Genomic DNA, 21,182 nt, shown 5'->3' on the forward strand with positions numbered 1-21,182 from the left:
GAGAGACGGAAGCGGAGCGCGGCTGCGGGCCTTTATTTATTGCGTCACAGGGGCCCGGCCAGGCGCTGCAGCTGCCGCGGGTTGGCGCCGCTGAGGAAGCGCAGCTCGTCCCGGCCCTCCGCCGTGCGCGCTGCGAGGGAGACGGTGCGTCAGGGGGCGGGGGGGGGGGGGTGAGCCTGGGCCCAGCCTCCCCCCTCGGCTCCCCCCCACTGCCCCCCAGCCTCCCCCCTCGGCTTCCCCCTCCCCCCCCGGCTCCCCCCCCCCTCAGCCTCCCCCCTCGGCTCCCTTCCCTCCCCCCCAGCCCCCCCCCTCGGCCTCCCCCCTCGGCTCCCTTCCCTCCCCCCCAGCCTCCCCCCTCGGCTCCCCCCCCCTCACCCCCCCCCTCGGCTCCCTCACCCCCCCCCTCGGTTTCCCCCCCCCGGCTTCCCCCTCCCCCCTCGGCTTCCCCCTCCCCCCTTCCCTCCCCCCCCCAGCCTCCCCCCTCGGCTTCCCCCTCCCCCCCCCGGCTCCCCCCCCCCAGCCTCCCCCCTCGGCTGCCTTCCCTCCCCCCCAGCCTCCCCCCTCGGCTGCCTTCCCTCCCCCCCAGCCTCCCCCCTCGGCTCCCCCCCCCTCAGCCCCCCCCCGGCTCCCTCACCCCCCCCTCGGTTTCCCCCCCCCCGGCTTCCCCCTCCCCCCTCGGCTTCCCACCCCCCCCAGCCTCCCCCCTCGGCTTCCCCCTCCCCCCTTCCCTCCCCCCCCCCAGCCTCCCCCCTCGGCTTCCCCCTCCCCCCTCGGCTCCCTTCCCTCCCCCCCCCCAGCCTCCCCCCTCGGCTCCCTTCCTCCCCCCTCGGCTCCCCCCCCCCCACAGCCTCCCCCCTCGGGGCTCGGCCGCCGCACCGACCTCGCTCGTGCTGAAGCCACTTGCGCTCGAGGTAGTAGCGGTAACAGCTCTCAAACTCCTGCGGGCTGTAGTTCGAGACGCGGATAGGGACGAAAGGGTCCAAAGCGTCGAAACCTTCCTGGAAAGGAAAGGGGAGGCTGTTGGGCAGAGAGGCCCCCGCGGTGGGCAGCAGCGCGGCCTGCTCGCTTCCCCCTTTCCCCCCTCCCCGGCTTTTGGCGTTGTACGGGAAAAGGCAGAGCGGAATTTCCCTCGAAGGAGAGCAAAAACGTCTGTGCCAGCCCGGATTCGCTCACGTGCGACAGCGAATCCCTGCCGCCGCCGCAGAAGGGGCGAAACCTGGGTGAGAAACCTGGGGGCTATCGGGGGCCAAGAAAAGGGAGCGATGGGAAAACCAGAAACCGTCTGCCGGGAGCGCAGCTCACAAACCCGGATTTTTCAGTCCTGTTCCCCAGCGCGGGGGAAGGACGTGACTCACCTTCCCTAGTAACTCATGGGGCAAATAGGCAGAACTCGGTTTGAACAGAGAGCCTGTTTGGCTAAGTGTCGTCACAATAGCACCGCCGTTCTAAAACAAATGGATTAGAAAACGTTTTAGCTGCGAACGTGGTATTTGTGGAACTGTCAAGGATTCCGAACGTGAGGCTCGAGCTGAGAGTTACTTCTGTTCCCGTTTCCCCAGGCAGTTTCTGGAATGATGTAAACAAAAAGCACTGCTTTTAGCATTCCCTGCCCTGAGTCGTGACAAAGGAAAAGAGCAGCGCTGCCCGTTAGTAACAGCTTTCTCCTCCAGGAGACAGCACTCTCAAATCCCATATAAGGGACTATTAATATAATGCTTGCAAGTATGTCAGTCCTGAGTACTCCAAGTATAAATTCGGCACAGGAAAAACAGCTGGTGTTTCCAATGCTGGCATTAAATGTGTCATTGTTACCTATAAAGGGCTTTCAGTTGAAAAATGACTTTTCTATATACTTTTAATCTGAAGGCTATACCTGCAAGAGATACTTGCACATGAAGGACTGAAAAACATGCCGAAGGCATTAACCTCCTGTGGTAAAGAGTTCAACAGTGTATAGGAACTACAACTTCTCATTAGTTTAAAAAACTCAACTGATGAAACAAAATGCTGCTAAGGACTATTAAATGCAAGGGCATTGCCTCTAGCTCAGGAAGTCCAAGTCATAAAGTGGAGTTTGGGAGAATATTCAAGAAAAGCATCATTATATATTCAGCCTGGCCTTTTACTCTTCCACGTGCATCTGCTGTCAGCTGATGTCAGAAACCTAGACGAGATCCCAGCCCCAGAACAGCTGCACTATCTTCATACTCTTCTTAGTTGAAGACAACAGTGTAGCATTAGACTTGCAGCTTTCTGCTTTCTCTCCTTGTAAATGAGAAATACCCCTCAGGTGTGTGACTATCCAATGGCACACTTAGTAGGACTGCACTGCTTTGATATCAGTATTTAGCTCTAAATGCTGAAAATGAGTCACCTGAAGGTACAGACTGGAACTTACCCAATCATTCATCACCATCTTTCTCAGATTGTACACGAGTGTCAGTTCTTCCGGAGAAACCTGACAAAAATGGTTTGGTATGACTTTTTTGCCATCAGTTTCCACCTGAGATATATATGACCCTCTTCCCCCACCTTAAGTTACCTAGAAAATATCGTTTGTGTGCATCGTTTTTCTTTGCTTTTGCTTAACACGTTTAGCCACAATAATGTTACAGAGTGAAATACTTAAATATTTCCTAGTGTAACAAGTTGTGCATCTGCTTTTTCCCGTTGAGAGAATTTTCTTCAGTAAAAATTGTATAAAGCACAACATGAAGTTCGCAGGAATCTCTCTGAGTCTTTCAAGGGCCACTATGGAACTTAAACAGAACAAACGCTCCCCCTTCCATTAGGTATGCAGAAATATCATCAGAGCAGATCATTTCTTACAGGGCTTTTGTCTTCTTTCCTTAATGTAGTCTTTCCCCAGAGTGCGTTGACTCCATCCACTGCCACCAGAAGTCTAAATGAACCAAGATGACATTGCTGCTTTATCTCTTTCAGCACCACCCCTACAGCATCGCTGGCGTTTCTCACTCGAGCTAAACCCTTTAAGTAGAAGAAGACATATAACGCAGTTGTGTTGTTGTTGTTGTTGATAGGCTACTACAGGAAATTAGGAGACTGTCTGCCCTTTGCAGGGGGAATGAAGATATGACTGTCAAGAGTCCATCCTTTCCTCTCAAAGGGGCAACCTCATCTAATGTACTGAGCATCGAGAGGGAGGAGCTTTCAAGTTCTGATTTTTGCTTCTACCTACGTTCTCTGTGCAACTCCCTTTACAGATAACGCGGTCATTTTCCATCCGGTAGCTTTTTGTAGCTACCTTGTTGATAGGGAAATGCCTTCCATTTTCTAGGACTATATCCGTAAGAACTTTAGAAGCGATACCGTTCTTCACTTGCATTGACAGAATCATCTGATAAAGAGGTGAGACAAAGCCAGAAGCACTTGTTACTCCTTACCTGCTCCACCACTTCACCCAGTGGTCTGCCCTCCTCAGTACTTTCCCGTTTGCCCCACACATATTTTTGTTGTGTTTTTATCTGCGGTAAGAGAAGGTAAGAAAGAGAACTATGATCAAATCAGGAACTAATTAGTGCTTGGCAAGCTTGGATGGCAAGATTCCCTGTTCTTTTCCAGTGGAAAAGACTAGTGCCGAATCTTGGCACGGTATTCCTCACCAATAGGCACCCCCCACTGGAGGTATTTAAACTATTTCTTCTTCTACAAAAACTGCATTCCAGTAAAGTGTAGCGTTTCTGTGCAGTATGAGCGCATGCCTTAATACAACATGAAACGTTTCTTAAAAATGAGCGAATCTAGAATTCATATACAGATGCTTGGCAACAGGAAGTGCATGCAGTTCCTGAAAAATCATCTTACGGGTTCTTCCTAGCTACTAACCCAGACAGCTTGACAGGCTCTACGAACCTCTTTTAAGAAGCGCTCGTTTGCAGTTTTGAAGTTCCTGAGCCAGAAAGACGCTTGCAAAGGCTGATCGAGCCGTTCTTTGTTATAGGATGACTGCATAAGCTCCCTGCAGTTTTTCACCCAAAGATGAGCTGTAAGTAAAAGAAAACAGTTGGCTTTGTTCAGTAAAAGTAATTTTATGAGTTGGATGGCAGGGGGAAGAGGTCTTTTCAGGTGTCTGCTTATTTTGCTATGTTTGTAAGAAAAGTCTGCCATCCTTAATGGACAAGACCTCCCCCTTGAGAACACAATTGCAAAACAAACGCTCACACAGGAGGTCACACAGACTCACGCATAGCAAGTTTCCTGTTAATCTTCTAGTTAATTGCAGAACAAAAGACTGACCACTAGTGTGCGAGTGCAGGAGAAAATATAATCATAGTTATGTTCCACTTTATTTGGGAGTTTTGCGCTTCATAAGCGTTCTCCATTATGGAAAAAACAAAGACAATTTGCTGTGGTCTACCCTACACCTTCCTCTTGAAGCAGCATCTTCTGGGTTAGTTACAGGCATGTGTATTTGATGTAGTTACACAGATAGCATCAGTGCTCTTACCATCTGGGACGTGCAGTACCAGCCAGCCTTGCCTTGCACAGTAGTGAACCACATGACACAGAGTCATAGTTTTCCCTGTTCCTTTCTCACCATCTTCAACACAGACTGTCAAGGAAAGTCTCCAAAAAAACAATGCAGACAGCAGCACTAGCTGACTGCCATCCTTTCACAAGGAGCATAAAGGAAATACAAAGGTGGTAACAACACGAATGGCGTTCCATCATGGGTTTTTTTTGGCAGCAGCCTGAGGAGAGCCTTCTGCTGCATTCCACTACATCAGAGCTGTTAATCCCCATTCCCTCAGTTGTGCTGATGCCACTGTTTGTGGAACTGTGCCATAACCCAGATCGCAGATCTGGCTTAAAATAAAAGCATACAGCTTCTGATACGAGCTTGGCTGCCGAGAGACGCACCTGGTAGAACTGCCCCCGGAAGACTAAGCCACAGTGCTCAGCATAGGTTCAGCATCACCCTCATCTTTGTAAGCTCAGTTGCTTGTATTCAACTTGCACTCTACAGTCAAGTAAGTGATAAAAGATACAGATAACATATCTGATTGCTGGGTGGGCAAAGCTGGAGCTTTTCAGGTAAGTGAAGAGTTCCAGAGCTGGTTTTCGCACCATCAGGCAGGCTTCATTGAAGGTCTTAATCTGAGAAAAGGAACAAAATATGAACAAGAAGCCATAGGCCAGCACGCAACAGCTGTTCCTAGCATGATTTTGTCTCTGACTGGTACTATGAATGGCCTTTTCTGGATGGCTCCAGCAGAGGGAAGTTCTGCTTTGTGCCTCAGTCCACCTAGGTTTCCCATCGTAAATTTTTCCCTTCTGCTCTATTCTATTAAGAAACACTTTCCAAGCAAGTAACCTACTGTTATTTCTAAAAACAAAAAAAAAAAAAAACACCTGCCCCATTTAAAGTTCACTATCAAATTAATAGAGCAGTGCTAGAGTAGTTTGTACTCCAGTCTCATATGATCTGCCAGATTGGAATAGAACAAATTTGTAAACAGGTAATTTTGCTAGAAATACAACAAGCTACACTAAGGTTCTTTTCTAATTTCAAGCTGAAAAATAATCAACTACATTCAAAAATGTTGCTCAGCTATTGAGAAAAACAGTTTGCAAATTAATTTTACTGTGGGTTTTCTATAAAATAGAGGCTGGATATAAATTCAGTAGCTCAAGGAAAACCAAATGAGCTTCAATCAATATTTCATGTAGCTCATTGTTTTCTTAAGGAAAAAAAAAACTCACCGTGAAAGACTATATAGTATGTTGGACAAAGGATATTAGCAGAACAAATATCCCATTCCTTTTGTAATATTAAAAATGTTCTGAACATTTTAAATTTGCAAATGACTAGGCTGTAATAGTAGGTGTGCTCTTCACACTGTGTTGTCGTAAGTCCAGCATCAGATACCTTCTAAAATTAAGAGGTTCCAACTAAGGCCTGAGTCAGGAAAATGCTGGGTGCAGCAAGGCTAACGAGTGGGAGTTTAAAAGTACAGAAGAACCAATGAATAGATTATGATGTTTCAGTGAAGTGCTTTATTAGATAACATCCATGAAACAAGAGCCAACCACCTAGAATTTATAATTCACAGATAAGAAATCTATTCCTAAACTGAAGCAGGCCGTCTGTTAACTGCTTACGAAGCCTGAGCCAATCAAAGTGTGATTTGTCTCACAACGGAAACCAAGAAGCAAGATTGCTTCTATTGCTTTATTTACTGAGCCGTTCCATTTCATACAGAAATGTAACCATGGAAAATATTTGCTAATTCATTACGTGCTCAGAAGTTAAAGATGCAAATTATCTGATGGCATGTTGCCTAAGGAGGAATCCTCTCCTCCTCCTGCCACTATTTTGGTCAGATTGACCCATGACATTACGATGTAGTACATATCGCTAAGGACCGGGAATAATCACATTCCTGTAGCCTTTCAAATGAAGAATCAGCGTGTGGCTCGCTCTGTTTCCAACAGGAAAGCATCATAGTTCCCTGATGGATCCGGTTCTTCCCTCATCCCAGTCCAGCCCCTACAGATCTGCTTGGACACAAAGTACCTGCTGCTGGAAAGGACTAGGAAGTCCATGTGGAAACACAGCTTTCACCTCCTGAAGCGGAATGCTATAGTGGCGACCCTCATGGTGTTCTGCGTGGTTGGCCTGGGAAGGTAAAACGCAAATTCTGTCAGATATCGTTTCTCTGAAAACAGGAGGTCTGTGAGAATGGGACAGGGAGGGAACACCCACTCAGAGTGAGTATCTACTTCCTGGGAGTCAGATGAACTAACATATTACATGAAAACGGAAATTGATATTCTCAGAGGCTGTTACCAGACGTTTAGGAAGAGTCTAAAGAAAAGTATCTCCTACCTGACAACGAACAATAAAGGAATTGCCACGAACCACTGTGTTTTATGGGCATCGGTGGCCCTATCCTTCATGAATTGCTCTAATCCTTTTCTAGCCCACTTACACTTTTGGTCTCCACAATGCTGTTTAGTAATCTGATCCCCACCTAAGTTATCTGCTGGATTAAAACGTGCTTTCTTTGTTTTAAGTCTGCTACGTGCTATTTTCATTGGCTATCTCATACTTGAATAAGGAATGTTTGAGAGACCTGGTGATTACATCCTCTTAACACCACTAGTAATACATGTGTCATTTCTCCCACGCGCAGTGAGCAACGTCTATTTAGCCTGTCCTTATAGATAGTTTACATAAACTACTTTATGCCTATCATACTGCTTTATACCTTTACATGTTTGTCCGTGTACTTCTAGGAATAGGATGACCAGAATCATTTGCAGTTTTTCAGAAAGTATTTATTAATATATATGGTGGCAAAATTGTTGTCTGGTTTGCCCTCTGCTGTTCTCCCAGTAATCCTTAACATGCCGTTTGCCTTTTTAGCGAATATTGGTTGCTTGAGAACTCATGATCTGTTTTCTGGGGCATAAGTTACTGTGACGCAAGTAGTCAGTGTTACTTCTCTCGCTGACATGCATTATTCTGCATGTATTGCTAGTGACTACTCTAGGTTCTCTGACTACTTGAGCCAAGAAGCAGTCATTGTTGGTATCTGCAAATTTAATATTTGTTTCATGCCTTGTTATATTTCCCCAACGGGGGACAATCGAATTTTGCCTCCTCCTCCCCCACCATTATTCAGTTTTCCTACCATGTAGTAGTTGCAAAGCACTTATATAGCCTTGGTCTAATCCTCAGTTTGCGTGCCTTGTTGTAGTTAGAACAACGTTCATAAAGACTAGTCTTCACTACTTCCTGTGTGACATTTAGCAGTTTTTGTGCCATCAGTTTTTCCCTTGGAATACAAAAGCTTTTAAGTCGCTATGCTTCTAGAGAATGTAACATCCCATATCATGTGCTGTTTTGCACTGTTGGCTTTTCCGACAGGTTTTAAGTCAAACTCCTGTATATTCTTGTGCATGCCAATCTCTTCCTTCCATTTTGGTTTAGATGACATTAGAATATAACCACATAGTCACGTCCTTGTTTTCTTTGTTTTGCATAATAGCGATCCCTGAAATAGTTTCATTTACAATTAAGAAAAAAAAAAAAAAAAGAAGCAGTGATTACTTCTGCCAGCTCTAGCAGATTTCAGGGCTGTTCCAGACTTAACCTGCACTCCTTATTAGCTTCGATCTAGACCCAGAGCATAATTTACCAAAGCCAAGAACAGATGAGACAATACTGATGAGGGGTTGGTCACTGCAGCCCCATGAATCCTCCAGCCCCAGGATTCTTGCTGTATGTTACCTTCCCTCCCTTTCTTCAGGCCAGATTTTCAGTCTTCCAGCATGATCTGGCAACGTGTCTGTTCTTTTCTCTTCTCTGACATGTCTGTTCTGAAAACAGCAGGCACCCATGGCAGCTACACCCCTATGCCATACCTCACTAAGGAAAGGCATTCACAGGTCAGTGCCTCCATAGCTTACCTTGGTACAGCTGCAAGATTCCAGCTACACACAGGTTTGCCAAATTACTTATAGGAAGAAACCATCTGGTAACCTCAGCAAACTGCTCTATAAGCTACTTGAGTTCACAGAATCACAGAATCGTTTAGGTTGGAAGGGACCTCTGGAGATCATCTAGTCCAATCTGTTATCATCATCTAGTTACCAATCTGTTATTTACTAGTGAGTAAATCTTAGCATCAGGAAAATTTAAAACTACTGATTAGATAAGTTAGTAGCTTCTCTGCTGTAAGGAGTTACTATTTGAAAATAGGCTTCAGAAGAGAACTATTAAAGAAATCTAAAGTCCTGTTCCAACTACAGCTATGTGTAAACTCTGGGCTGGATTCCCTGGAGCTTTCCTGCACAGGTTTGACACAGACCAACAGCAGCTGTGCTTTGCACAGCATTGTTATCCATGGACTGGAACAGAAAAGCAGTACTCCAGAGACCGTTTTTGTTCTCAGTTTCACCACTGACCTACTGCATAACCTTGGGCAAATCCCTTCACTTTTCAGCTCCTACATCTGTAAAGTGGGTCACTTTAAGTCATTCTGAGTTTTGCTAACGGAGAGGTGTATAAAAGCCAAGTCTTATTAAAAATTTAGTTTTCATATGGCCTTCTTAATCCATTTTTAATGGGGCTTTCCTGTGCACAAGTACTAGTGCAGTCGGAAGAAAGCTATCGGGTTGGCTGATGAAGTGAGCCAGCGGAGACTCTCTGCTGTGATCCGCAATACAGCAAGTCCAAGGAACACTGATCTGATAAATTAATAAGCGATGGCAGTTGTCGCCAAACATATCAGGCACGTGAAGTCAGAATGCCAAAGCCAGTTGCCTGGCAACATAAACTGTAGACACAGGACAGTGGAGACAATTCTTGCCATCTGGACTCTTCTGTGCAATCTATAGAGACACTCCGATCACGTGAGTAAGATCATCTGCATGCTGCTGTTTCCATAGATACCCCAGAGGAATCAGTACTGAAAGACTCCAATTACAGAGGCAGCAGAAAAGCACCTCAAAGGCTTATTCCTTTCATTTATTCCACTTCATTTTGTGCTCGAGACAGAGTGTAAGGCTGGAATTATGATGCTGGAGAGCTGTGCTGCACTGAGGTCATGTGGGGAGTGTTTTTTTATCCCCCTTAATAGCCAGTTTAGGGAGGTTAGTCAGGGAAGAATAACTCTAGAGTTGAAATTAATAGCGTCTGATGACAAGCTAAGCCACATATGAGCTTCTCCTATGCAGTCTATTTCATCTATGCAACTACAGAGAAAGAATCAATACTTGTTCTCAGGAGCTTGCAGGCAGAGGACTAATCCTGTCTGGTTTAGACTCAGGCAGGTGCGCTGCATAGCCGTGGCCTATTTTCCTTTTGGCTGGGGATCATGATCTAGATACCTATTATTAGCTCTATGTACTCCCTTCCCTTCTGTTTACTAGATACACACAATCCCAGTAAGCACTTTTGGCTCCAGCATGTCCGCACACAGGCGGATGGAATTGAGGCATTTGCTATTTGACAATAACAAACATGGCAGAAACTCACCGGGTCATTTTCACTGGTACGGAAAATTGCTCTTGATTTTTCTGCCAGGATTTGGACATCCTGGCTGACAACAGAACTTAACCAGTCCTTGGCAGTAGTGTGGAGAGCATGTCTGTGGCCCAACTAAAGGGGGGGGGGGAAGAAAAAGGCAAACCGACAACAACAGAATTCTTAGCAATCAAAGATTACAGGTGACAATTCAGATAGATAGCAGTTTAAGTTTTGTACACCCACTGCATGCACATTATGATTGGGTCAAGGTAACATGCAATACAAAGCAGAAGTCTCTGCAATTAGAATGTAAATTAATCATGAAAAAACATGTGCTTTATAACCACGTTTCACGTTTAGATACTTGCTTCTAAGACATTTCCATTCACTTAAGTTATCTACCTCCGCTAGAGATCCGAGCCCTGTACCTAAATGAGTTATCCCATTAAATATTGCTTAAGAGCACAAGCACAGCCATTAAGGTCTTATTGCTGGGAAGTTCCCATAATGTTTCTGCCTACACTGATGAATAGTAGCTAGTACCTTGGAAATTCAAGCTGTCTAGTAATCCATTATCACCTCAATTATTGAGGGATTAGTGCAGTGCTGCCCACTATTTGATAGTTATAATTACACTCCCTGCATTGATTTTTTCCTAACTGTGTCCCAGCATACAGACTCTTTCATTATACTACAGACATGGTCAAGAAACTGAAACAGCCAGCTAAGCTGATTAATTTTGTTTCCTCCGTAGGCAGCCTGCTGAAACATGCCTGTAAAGCTTAGCCAAAGCAGGCAAGAAAGTGAGTAGTAAAAGGACAAGCATTTTATGCTGTGGTAAAAGAAAATATTAGAGCGCATCTCCAAGCTGAGCTTGGGGATTCGTTTGTCAATGAATACGCAATTCATGTACTCCAAACAGGCTGTGACCAAAGCAAGCAAAACTGAAGGCCACCTTAGGTATTACTGACTGGAACAGTTGCTGGCTCCGATCGTAAACAGAGCAAGTCGTTTCCTATTCTGTCCATCTGCACGGATGAGAGTAGTCATAAACTAAAGTTCAGAGACAGGAACAGCTGTCTCAGTACTACGCTGCATGATGCAATTCTGCTATCATCTGGGTCCTCTTCGGGGGTCAAAAAGGCTTAGGAGAAAGCGTAATGTCAGATTACCCCACATTCTGTATTAAATACAGAATGGACTCCTGAATCAGCATTTTAGGCCTCGCTATTTAGGGAAGGAATTAAACCCATTTATACTCCACGCTATATAGCTATATAATGAACTACAGTAATGTTAAGTATGGAAGATAACTAAACATTCATTTTTTGTCATGTTTTCACATCCTCTTCCCTTGTTCCGACAGTGGTCTTTTCTTCCTAGCAGCCAAACAAGCAATTAGTAGTGCTTATTTGGCTATTTCCAGTTTTAAGTCCACAGAAGTAGCTTAATTTGCTTAGAGCAAGGCACTAAGATGCTAATTTAATATATGTATAACTAGAGGATGCAAGTATTGCCACCTATTCACCTAGAACATCTCAGCCCTAATTCCTACCTTAGTGTCTTAGTCCCTCCCACTTTCTTCCAACATCCCAGTCCCTCCTCCTCAAATCTTGAGTGAATGTTTCAGGGCTGTGAACTCTATTCACTTAAGAGAAAAGGCAAGCTTACTGCTCTACTGATATCCTTCCTCCAGAGTAGCCCTCTTCCACCTGTTTTACACCAAATGAGAATTAAGTGAGGATTGACCTCTTGGGCTGACCGAGTTCGTTTTTTATGTGTGCGTATATAAAAATCCATTATGCAGCTCAAAAAGTTAGTAGAATGATACTTAGTCGGAGTAGTGTTACCAATTCCATGTTTTTCAAAGCAAAAATCTCACAAGATTAGCAAAAGTTGGATTCTGTATGGTACAAAAGTCAGTTCCTACTAGAAGAAAGTAGGAAAAAGTAGAAAATAAGTAGAAAGTAGCAGAAGATAGCAGAGTAAGACAGGATGCAAGCATGAGAGGGACTTTGTCATGAAGTGCAGTCATCTGCTCTTCCAGCCAAGTACACAGAGTTCCTATTTTTCATCAATAAACAGAGCTCATTAAGTTAAATTTGTCCTGGAAGCATTTTAGAGCATCACTTCTTTGAGCCTTAGCATGACATGCCTTTCTCAAAAGCACTATCTAGCCTTCTGGTGTTTAGGAACTTTTCCTTTGTGGACTTCAGTTTGCTGTGAGCTGTAGAAGCAGCTTCTGAGAACGCGCAGACATGGAATTTTCCAAACTCACTAAAGTGGAACAGAATCAAGACATGCTCCTGGAGGAGTGAACACCAAACTATGAACAGTTACCCTGGATTTCAGAGATACAGACTTGCATTTTATGAATTAGTACAACTCCCTTTATAAAACGTATGCGTAAATGCATCTGTACTTTCAACAGGCTGTAAGAATGCTTTTGGATGTCCTGGAATACCACTGGTTAATGCATTATATAGCCTGACTTTACAGAGCAGTAAAGGCCGTTTCATCCCTCGTCCTGAGCAGAAAAATAAAAAAAATCAGTGGCTTATTGCTGATCCTCTTGGCTTCGCACGGAATGCCAGAACCATATACATACACCTTTCTGGTTGCCTGCAGAGATCTGTGTAGTAAATTTTAACATGTAGATAAGTTTCATATGTTTTCATGCCATCTTTTACACAGTTTATCCTAATAGTGTAGAGTGGATTTTAGAGTTAAGTTTCCATCTGCCAAAGGACAGTAACGTAACTCAGATCCCTGAAATGGCAGCAAACTATCACGTGCTACACAGAGATTCACCATAAAGCCATGGGCCGTAAGGTGGAGCTGTTTCTACATGAATCCACATATCTGACTCTCTAGAAGAGACTGTTTATTTCATAAAGGGTTCCATGATAAAAACAGTACTGCTCAACTAGAATCTTGCCTCTGGAAACGAGTAGTTCTGCAGTCTTCCTCTTTAAAGGCTGCATAATCACTCTGTACTAATGAAAAAGCATTTAAAAGACAACAGCAAAAAACAATTAAAACTCTTTACCATTAGGAAATCATTTCAGATATGCAGCATTAACTCATTACGCTGTGTTATATAATAAGGAAGCTTTACTAATAACATAGTGCTGCTGTATTGTTGTAATGGAGCTAATATTACCTCACCCACCTGAAGCACTAAGCCATCTTTGGCAAGATTATATTCACACCAGCAAAACAGGCTTTGGGAAAGCCTGGTTCTTCCGTTCTGTAGAAGAAGTAGAGTCGCTGTTTTCTGAGAAACACTTGCATTAAAGATGTATAATTTGAGGATTCTGGACATTTGAGAATGTTTTAGTCTTCTAACAGATGTCTCGTTTAAGCCAGTTGGCCAGGCTCACTCTCTTTCTCTCCTCAGTGGAGAGAAATGTAGACTGAGTAATATATACGTGTTGACTCCCTTTCCTTTGTCCATAAAGGGAGCTTTCACAGCTAGCTTATAGGAGGCATCTAATTTTTGATGACTAACTAATGTAAGGTGAGAAGAATCTCACTTGTTACAGTTGTAAATTGTCATTCCAGGTTACTAGACAGCTGAGATACTGGAAGCAGCATCATGCCATTACAGAACTTACCTTAGGAGCATGGTAGACCACTCCTTTCACGCTTCTCAGCATTTTTTTCTGCAGGGATAGAAGTGGATTTTGTGTTTGTTTTTTATTATTCTTAGTTATTGTTGAATATAGCTCATCCTAGAGGAAACTCATTCCTCCCCAAAGACCTTAAAGTCTAGGCAGACAAATAACAACTCAGACAAACTATCAGAATGGTCTGCAGCAATACAATTGACTACTAGTAAACAGCATCAGTTGCCTAACAAAAAAAATATTCCCACTAGATATGTTGCTTTTTTTTCTCCTTTGGAGAGACATTTACAAAAAGCATAATTGATAAGCAAAGATCTTTTATTCCATCTAGTGAGGAGGGCGTTTATCTTGCCCCACCTATTAAAGACATAAGAGCAAGGGTTACAAAGCGATTGCTTCGAAGAAACTGGAATCCCAGAGAATAATGATGTTTCCCTGTTTTTAGCTTCATCTTGATCATGTGTTAGTATCTACTGCTCAGACATCTTTGATTATGACAGGGGGGAAAAAAATCAAAACATTCAAGCAATTGTGATGCAAGAATTATGGCAAAAAACGTAAGCAGATTAGTTAAATGTCATCTATGCTGGCATGCAATGCCTTCTTACCACTTTGCTACGAGAAAAATAATGACAATACCCAACAAAGAGGTTTTGAAAAATTCTTGGTTGTGATAAGTTACATAATACATTCAAAGCAAGATAATTACCTGGTAATTCCTTATTATAGCCACCTTTGTGGAATTGGTTACTTCTGATCTTCCAGGGGTTAACTGCACTGCCAATGCTAAGCAAGGAAAAGATGATTTAACTGGATAGAATCACATTTACCACGGTTACCACATAGAGCGGGAAAACAACCCCACACTGAAGGATATTAGTTTTGCAAAGATACCTTACAGTCTTACATCTAACAATCAATGCACAATACATATTTAAAACATTTTTTTAAAACTATTTTACTTTGCAGCGCTAGCATATACAACAGAAGGGATAAATTCTGTTTCTCATAGAAATGTATCCAGTTTGTTTCAAGTCACAGTTTTAACACTAAATAAAGTACAGATGTGAAAGCTTTCCCAAACACAACTGGTAAAATGAAGGAATTGCAAGAACCTAAAAGTTTCTGTCTATTTTGAGGATCCCTAATGTTCTGACAGAATTCTTGAATGACTAATACAAGTTGTAAGGGCTCTTCTCCAGGGTTTCTCTCTCCAGGAGAGAGGAACTTCTGCAGAAAAACAGATTATGACGACGGCCACTTCACACACTTGTGCCTGGATCAAGCTGAAGAACTAGTCCAACTCAGCGTACGGTTCTGTTACAGAAAAAGTACGTGTTTGCTTCCCTTTGGAAGAGAGCTTTTAGATTTGAGTCTAATTTGCTAGCCAGAACTATGGAAAGAACTCTGCAAGTTATATTTGCAGCCATCGTGAAGTAATCCTAAGCTGGTGTCTCTCCAGAGTGATGTGCAAACAAATTTCTGGTTGCTTGATACCTTTATTTTTGCTACTGGCTCCAAGAGCCTTTATCAGAAGTGATGGTTAGAAGCAACTTTGGCATCACCACAGCGAGTTCTCCCGGCGCCGCTGCAACCTCCACTGCAAATCCGCATGCCTAGTCCTCTTCTACCGACCTATTTCCCCATCCCTTCTCCCGTGTACTTCCGCTATATTCCTTCCCCCCCGCCCCCCGCGCCTACATAGATAACAAAGAGGCGCAAAAATACGTTAATTCCCCCCCGATCCAGACACGGCGGCCGCGAGAGGAAACGGGAAGCGCCTAACGCCCGCTCCCAAAACCTTGGGCGGGGAACTGAAGGGGAGCGCTCCCTCTCCCACCCCTGCCCGCGCCGCCCCTGCCAGCGGCCTGGGCTGCCGGATCGCGTCCGGTGAGGGCCGCGCGGGCCCCGCAGGCCGGTCCCCGGTGGCCGTTGGCCCGGCCCGACACTCACCGCGCCACCGCGGGGCCCACCCGGCCGACGGCAGCCGCCGCGCTCCACACGGCGCAGGCCAACGCCGCCCGCTACGGGTGCCGGAGAGGGACGCGCCGCGCGGGGCGGGGATGGCGCTGAGCCGGCTCCTCCCCGCGGCCGCCCCACCCCCACGGGAGCGGGGGAGGGGGCGGGGCTAGGCCCAGGAGGGGGGTGTGGCCGGGCGGGGGCGGGGCCCGGCGCGGGGTGGGGGGGGCGGGGCGCCGGGCGCTCGCTCGCGGTGAAGCAGGAGCCGCCGCCATTTTGGTTTCGCTGCCTCGGCTCCGAGCAGGGCCGAAGCGGCGGCGGCGGCGGGTCGGTCCGGCTCCCGCCCTGGCCCCGTCCGTCCGCGCGGGCGGCCGGGAGGATGCGGCGCGGAGGAGCCCGTCGTCGGCCCCGGCCGTGCTGTCGCTGACACGGTGAGGAGCGAGCGAGCGGGCGGGCGGGCGGGGACTGGGACCGCCTCAGGCCCGGAGCCCGGGGGGGAGGGGAGCCTGGCCGGGGAGCCGCGGTGGGGGCCGCCCCGCTCCGCCCCGCCCCGCTCCGCTCCGCCGCCGCGCCGCCCCGGCCCCGGCCCCCGCTCGACAACGCGGGGCGTCCCCGGCGGCGGGGGATGCCGCCGGGCCTGAAGCGGGGCGGGGCGGGGGATGCCGCCGGGCCCCCGTGCCTCAAGCGGGGCGGGGGCTGCCTGACAGCCGGGCCCGCGGCGGGAGGGGGCGGGGGCTGCCTGACAGCCGGGCCCGCGGCGGCCAGAGCCGGGAGCGGGGTTGGGGTTGGGGGGGGGGGAACCGGCGGACAGCGGCGCTCTCGCGTCGTGCCGGGCCGCGGGGGATTGGGGGGGGGGCGGATGGGGGGGGGGGCGCTGTCGCCTGACAGCTGTCCCCGCTCGCCCGGGCTGCCGCGCCGGGTGGCAGGAAGTTTGCTGGTGATGGGGGCCGGCGTGGAAGTCTCCGCATCTCTGAAACTTTCATCTTTCTGTAGGGTGAAGATGGTGGGGACGCTGTGGTCCGTCCTTCAGGCGAGAGGTGGAGGTGGTGGCGGCGGTGGTGCAGGCGGAGTTGTCAGGGGGATGACGGAATGGGGTTGGGAGTCTCTCTGGCAGCTTGCTCGTTTTACTTGTGGGGCTATTGGCTAGCTGAGGTCAGTCGCTCGTAGGCTTTGCTGCTTGCCTCGCCCGAAAATCACGTTTCTGAAATCTTACCTTCTTTGGGTTCTTAATTCCGTTTAGTCTTGCGACCGGTAGTTGGGGTTTTGCTGGTTGAGCCCAACGTTTCTCAGCTTGTCCGCATCTCTCGGATCAGAAGCCAAAGCGTGCTGCTGTCCTTTTTTTCTTATTAGGTAATCTCCTGACTTTCTAACTCCTGTTTTTCGCCTTCGGTTTGCGGTTTCTTCACCCTGTTAATTGCTTAACAAAAACTAGAAACTACTTGGAATGTGGGTTTCCATCAGATGGCCTCAGGACATATGTTCACTCTCATGGTAGTTGTATGTTCTCGGGAGCAAATAAGAAATCTGAAATAATAGGTCCTTACACTGACTATCCAGCCTTATTGGGAGACCTTCTGGAGCAAGGAATGAAGGATGGATGTGATGTTAAAGGAATCATCTGTGACACTATGATCATATATTTAAATAGGCCTAGTTTTTGTTTTCAAGAATAATGCACCTTCTCTGCATTGTTTGTTGTTTATTCTGATTTTGTCTTCCTTGCATTAGTGTAGACTCTACTTGCAAAAACAATATTTTCCAAGAATTTGGGAGCTCATAGCGTTTTGGGTGGATCCTGGAAGACTTACGTTTCAAGTGGTCATCCTTGAGATTGTCCCTGGTGTTTCTGCCTCTGTGTGAATGGGGAAGTGCCAGCAGCTGTTCGAGTTCATGGGTAGAGATGGCCTCTGAAGTCATGTGTCTGCCTACTTGAATAGCTCAAGAAGCCGCCTTAATCGAAGGCTACAACCTCAGTAGCTTTTTCAAACTGTATAAGACAATGTATTTTTCTGTAGTATTTCTTGGTTTTAAAGACAAAATTATTCCAAATTCTCTTTTGCACTCTAGCCGCATTTGATTGCGACAGGCAATCAACAGGCATCTGAAAAGCACTTAGGGTTTCAGTGATAATGAACAGCAAAATAATTTAGTCATGATTTACTGAAAGAAAAAACTTGTCTTGAGTCCTGAAGTTTAAACTGTCCATGAGGATACAACAAGCAGTTTAAACAGCACAGGACTCAGGATTACTGATATCAATTACAATGCAAGAGGAAAATGGCAGTAGTACGTATAGCTGCTGAATGACAGTGGTTTTTAAATGGTATTATTGTCAAATGGAACGCAGATTGTTGTTGGTGGTGTTTGGTTCCCCCCCCACACACACACACACACTCTCCCCTTTTTACTGCCCTTGGCAAGAGGTGGACTCCTGCCATTGTGGACATGTTTCTTCCACCCCAGTGAGGTCATGTTTTTTATCTGGCAGCTTTCAAAAAAATCTGATATGCTGATCTAATACGATTACTCTGTGAAAGTAAAATCTATATCTGTTCCTAATTTTCCGTATCACAGCCTTACCTGTTTGGCTGCATGGCTTCCATGGTGTACATGACTGTCCTACCACGTTTTTTTTGGCATAGCCAAATGCATTTTCTGCACATTACGTCACGAATTTAAGGAGAAGTACTGGTTTGCTGTCTTCCTTACGTTACCTTCTACTAGGTTGGGTATAAATAATAGGGTTGGAGTTCAGAAAAACCCATTGGGAGCTATGAGATGGATGTAAAGATGTGCTTCTTGGGAAGTTCCTGAATCACAGATGTGGAGTTGGAGAGAATTTTAGGGGAATCATCACAGCATGTTTTATCTCTCTTTTTTTTTTTTTTTCTTCCTCCTCCCCTTTATAATGAATCTTTGGTCTGACCAAATGCAGTTGTCGCTATGCCGTGTTTAGCATTTGGGTATGAATTTGTATGTGAGTAGTTAAACCAGGATCTGGGGAAGTCAAAATTCAATTTTGTTTCAAACTCTTCAGTTAGGGTAAGAGATCAGAAGAAACAATGTATCTGCTTACAGAGTTTTTCCTCCCACTGGAGCATTCTTATAAAGTGGCCTCATGTCTGCACTCTGCACATTTCTCCCTCGAAAATAAGCATTGCGCTACCGTTTGCCATTCCAACACGTCATGGCCCCTCCTGTCTTTGCCGCTAACACTTCTGAATAATATTCATTCTTTACTGGTAAGAGAGGGACTCTGATATTTTGATGTCTGTTAAAAACGTCTAACATTCTGTTTGTAAAGCATAATGTCTCTCACTCCATATAACAGAAACAGTTTTATTTCTGAGAAGTATCTCCATGTGTAAACATTTAGAAATACTCACACAGGTGATTCGCAGTCTTTTAACTTCCCATTCAGTGACCTCCAGGGATCCATGTAGCTTCTTAGGATAGATGATATGGAGGAATATAGGTTGGTTTTTTTTTTTTTAATAGCACATTTTATTCTCTTTTGCGAAAGAACTTCTGGGTGGGTATAGTAGCTGTCTTCTGCAGTGAAAGAAGACAAGGATGGAAGATTAGAAGGAATTGTGGGAGGGCATGCAGTTACTAGTAATGTCCTGGGACTTCAGACGCTCAGCTGAATGTTTTAAATGTCCCCTGGACCTGGAGCTGTGGAAAGAGTTTCTTAATAAAATCAAAGATACCCTACTGTTTCTGAGAGAACAATTTATTTTTACAAATGAGAAATACTCAACTTCAAAATATAAAATCACGGTATGTTTACTTCAACAAAAGTAGCAGCAGAAATGAGGCTTACATAGTAAACTAGATAGAGGGAAAAAAAATTCTCATTTAATATTGCTAATGGGGGAAATCATATATCTAGGAGCTGACAGCATAGGTCAACCCCTGGCATTTATTCTGGAAAAGCAGGGAATTAGAAGAACAGAAATCATAGTGGATGATGGGCAAATAGGGCTTTGGATGTGTCAACAGGGGAATAAGAATGAATAATAGGAGTTAAAACACTGTGTATGGCATTAGAAAAATCATTAATGCACACCATTGAGTTCTAGTTAGCACATGTCAAAAGGGATGTTAAAATGCTTCCTTTTTATTTTTTTTATTTTTTTATTTTTTGCAAAGGAATATTACAGGAGTATTTTGAGGTCTACCAAATCTACTGGATGAGAGGCTGGAATTTCAGGATGTTTTACTTATTGAGGAGATGGTTTGCATGTGTCGTGATCATAAATTGTTAAGGCTATGTAGAGATCTGATACTAGATAGCGCTTAATCTAGCAAAGTTGAAGGTAGCATAAGATCCAATGGATACAAGTTGTTGGGGGATGCAGATTAGATCTGGGAATAGATTCCCAAGGGAAACGGCAATTTCTTTTGTCACTCAGAATCTTTAAATCCAAAATGTTGAGCCCCCTTCGGAAAGACCTGCTGTGGGTCTGCAGAGTGTCAGAAGCGGTAGATGAACCGCTGAGCAGAAGTCTTGGCCTTGTGTAGAATGCCACACTGTGTGATTATAAAGGTACGGACTCTGATCTTAAAGTTATGAAGCAGTATGGTTAAATGGCAACACTTTAGTAAATACGTAATTGTAACCATGGGCAAGAAAGCTCCGCTGCTTTAGGTTAACATGAATCTTTTTTGTTGTCTCAGATGAATATAGTGGTTTTCCTGTACAACTCCTTTTGGTGGAAACATGCAAACGTGTTTTTTGGGATCAGCATCATTAAAGTACGTTGCAAGTCCATAGTCTTATGTATTTTCCTGATCTGTAAGAAGCCTCTAGTATAAATGAAACAAGACTTTGCAAATTAACGGAACAAATGTGGAAAGGGAAAGCGCAGGTATGTACGTTATATTGACATGTAAATATGATAGCTGTGTGTCTTGAAAGTACCAAATCTTTGGCCTATTCAGAGAAAATTAATTGCAAGCTTTTATAGCTGTCTCTGAAGTACAACTGTTGGTATTTAGCTGCTCAACTGCATTGTGACATCCCCAAGGAGCTCTTAAAGCAGGAGTCATAAGAAGAAAGGTAAAGATTCTGTGGAGTGGTGCAGGAAGAGCATCCAAAATGTGAAGAGTAGCACAGAAAATGTAATGGTGTTATTTAGAAGAAAAACATACGATGGTCATCACTGGGGAAACAGAAAGTACTAAGGTACAGGTACAACTGAAGAACCAGGGTACAGTTATGTACACCTTAAAGGCAATGACAGGAAGCTTGAACTTGATGAGGCAGGGAAGAAAAAGCATCGCTGGGATTCAAAGAGATGAGCTCTAATCAGTTCATGGTTATGAAAATGATCAATTTGGCAGACACATTTTCTATGAATTAGAGTGGGGTAATTGGAGAGTCAGAGAGAAGAAGATTACAGTAATTGAGGCAAAATGATGATTAGGTCCAGGATTAGCATTTTTGTTGTCTGTGTAGAGAGGAATTAATGGATAAATAAAATGACCTGGTACATGTTCATGAGAGCCATCAATTTTGTGACTTTGCTTCTAGGATAGTAACTAATTCTATGTTATCATAGAATAAGGTTTTAACACAGTTCTCTTTTAGCCTT

The 21,182-nt window shown here is 45.1% G+C and overlaps 2 protein-coding genes and 1 long non-coding RNA gene across 4 annotated transcripts in view; 2 read left to right on the forward strand and 1 right to left on the reverse strand.

The window, feature by feature from the left end:
* Positions 1-17: 17 nt before the first annotated feature.
* Positions 18-15,724, reverse strand: DAP3 (death associated protein 3). Its single transcript, XM_068922428.1, has 14 exons — positions 15,580-15,724; positions 14,336-14,412; positions 13,615-13,662; positions 10,007-10,129; positions 6,539-6,640; positions 5,010-5,118; positions 4,469-4,561; positions 3,874-4,004; positions 3,405-3,485; positions 2,830-2,988; positions 2,399-2,458; positions 1,356-1,445; positions 881-998; positions 18-130 (listed from the first exon to the last, which is right to left on the reverse strand). The coding sequence occupies exons 3-14, from the start codon at positions 13,654-13,656 to the stop codon at positions 45-47; spliced, it is 1,194 nt and encodes a 397-aa protein (XP_068778529.1). The 5' UTR covers positions 13,657-13,662; positions 14,336-14,412; positions 15,580-15,724; the 3' UTR covers positions 18-44.
* Positions 1,005-7,758, forward strand: LOC138062944 (uncharacterized). Its single transcript, XR_011136638.1, has 2 exons — positions 1,005-1,220; positions 6,457-7,758. It is a non-coding gene; the product is annotated as an uncharacterized lncRNA (long non-coding RNA).
* An 82-nt stretch (positions 15,725-15,806) lies between the features above and the next one.
* Positions 15,807-21,182, forward strand: part of ASH1L (ASH1 like histone lysine methyltransferase) — a 61,263-nt gene continuing 55,887 nt past the window's right edge. For both annotated transcript variants that reach the window (XM_068922256.1, XM_068922257.1), the window contains exon 1: positions 15,807-16,016. The gene's annotated coding sequence lies outside the window, so the exon portion shown is untranslated. The remainder of the gene's footprint in view (positions 16,017-21,182) is intronic.

Source organism: Struthio camelus, chromosome 30 (genome assembly GCF_040807025.1).
Source record: "Struthio camelus isolate bStrCam1 chromosome 30, bStrCam1.hap1, whole genome shotgun sequence".
NCBI lineage: Eukaryota > Metazoa > Chordata > Aves > Struthioniformes > Struthionidae > Struthio > Struthio camelus.

Bases quoted from the DNA above. Each gene is read 5' to 3' on its own strand.
- DAP3 (XM_068922428.1), bottom strand. From the start codon at position 13,656: ATGCTGAGAAGCGTGAAAGGAGTGGTCTACCATGCTCCTAAG. The intron at 5,119-6,538 runs GTACTTTGTGTC...TCCTTTTCTCAG, and splicing joins CTAGTCCTTTCCAGCAGCAG to ATTAAGACCTTCAATGAAGC. The intron at 2,459-2,829 runs GTAAGAAATGAT...CATTTTTGTCAG, and splicing joins GGAAAGAAGACAAAAGCCCT to GTTTCTCCGGAAGAACTGAC.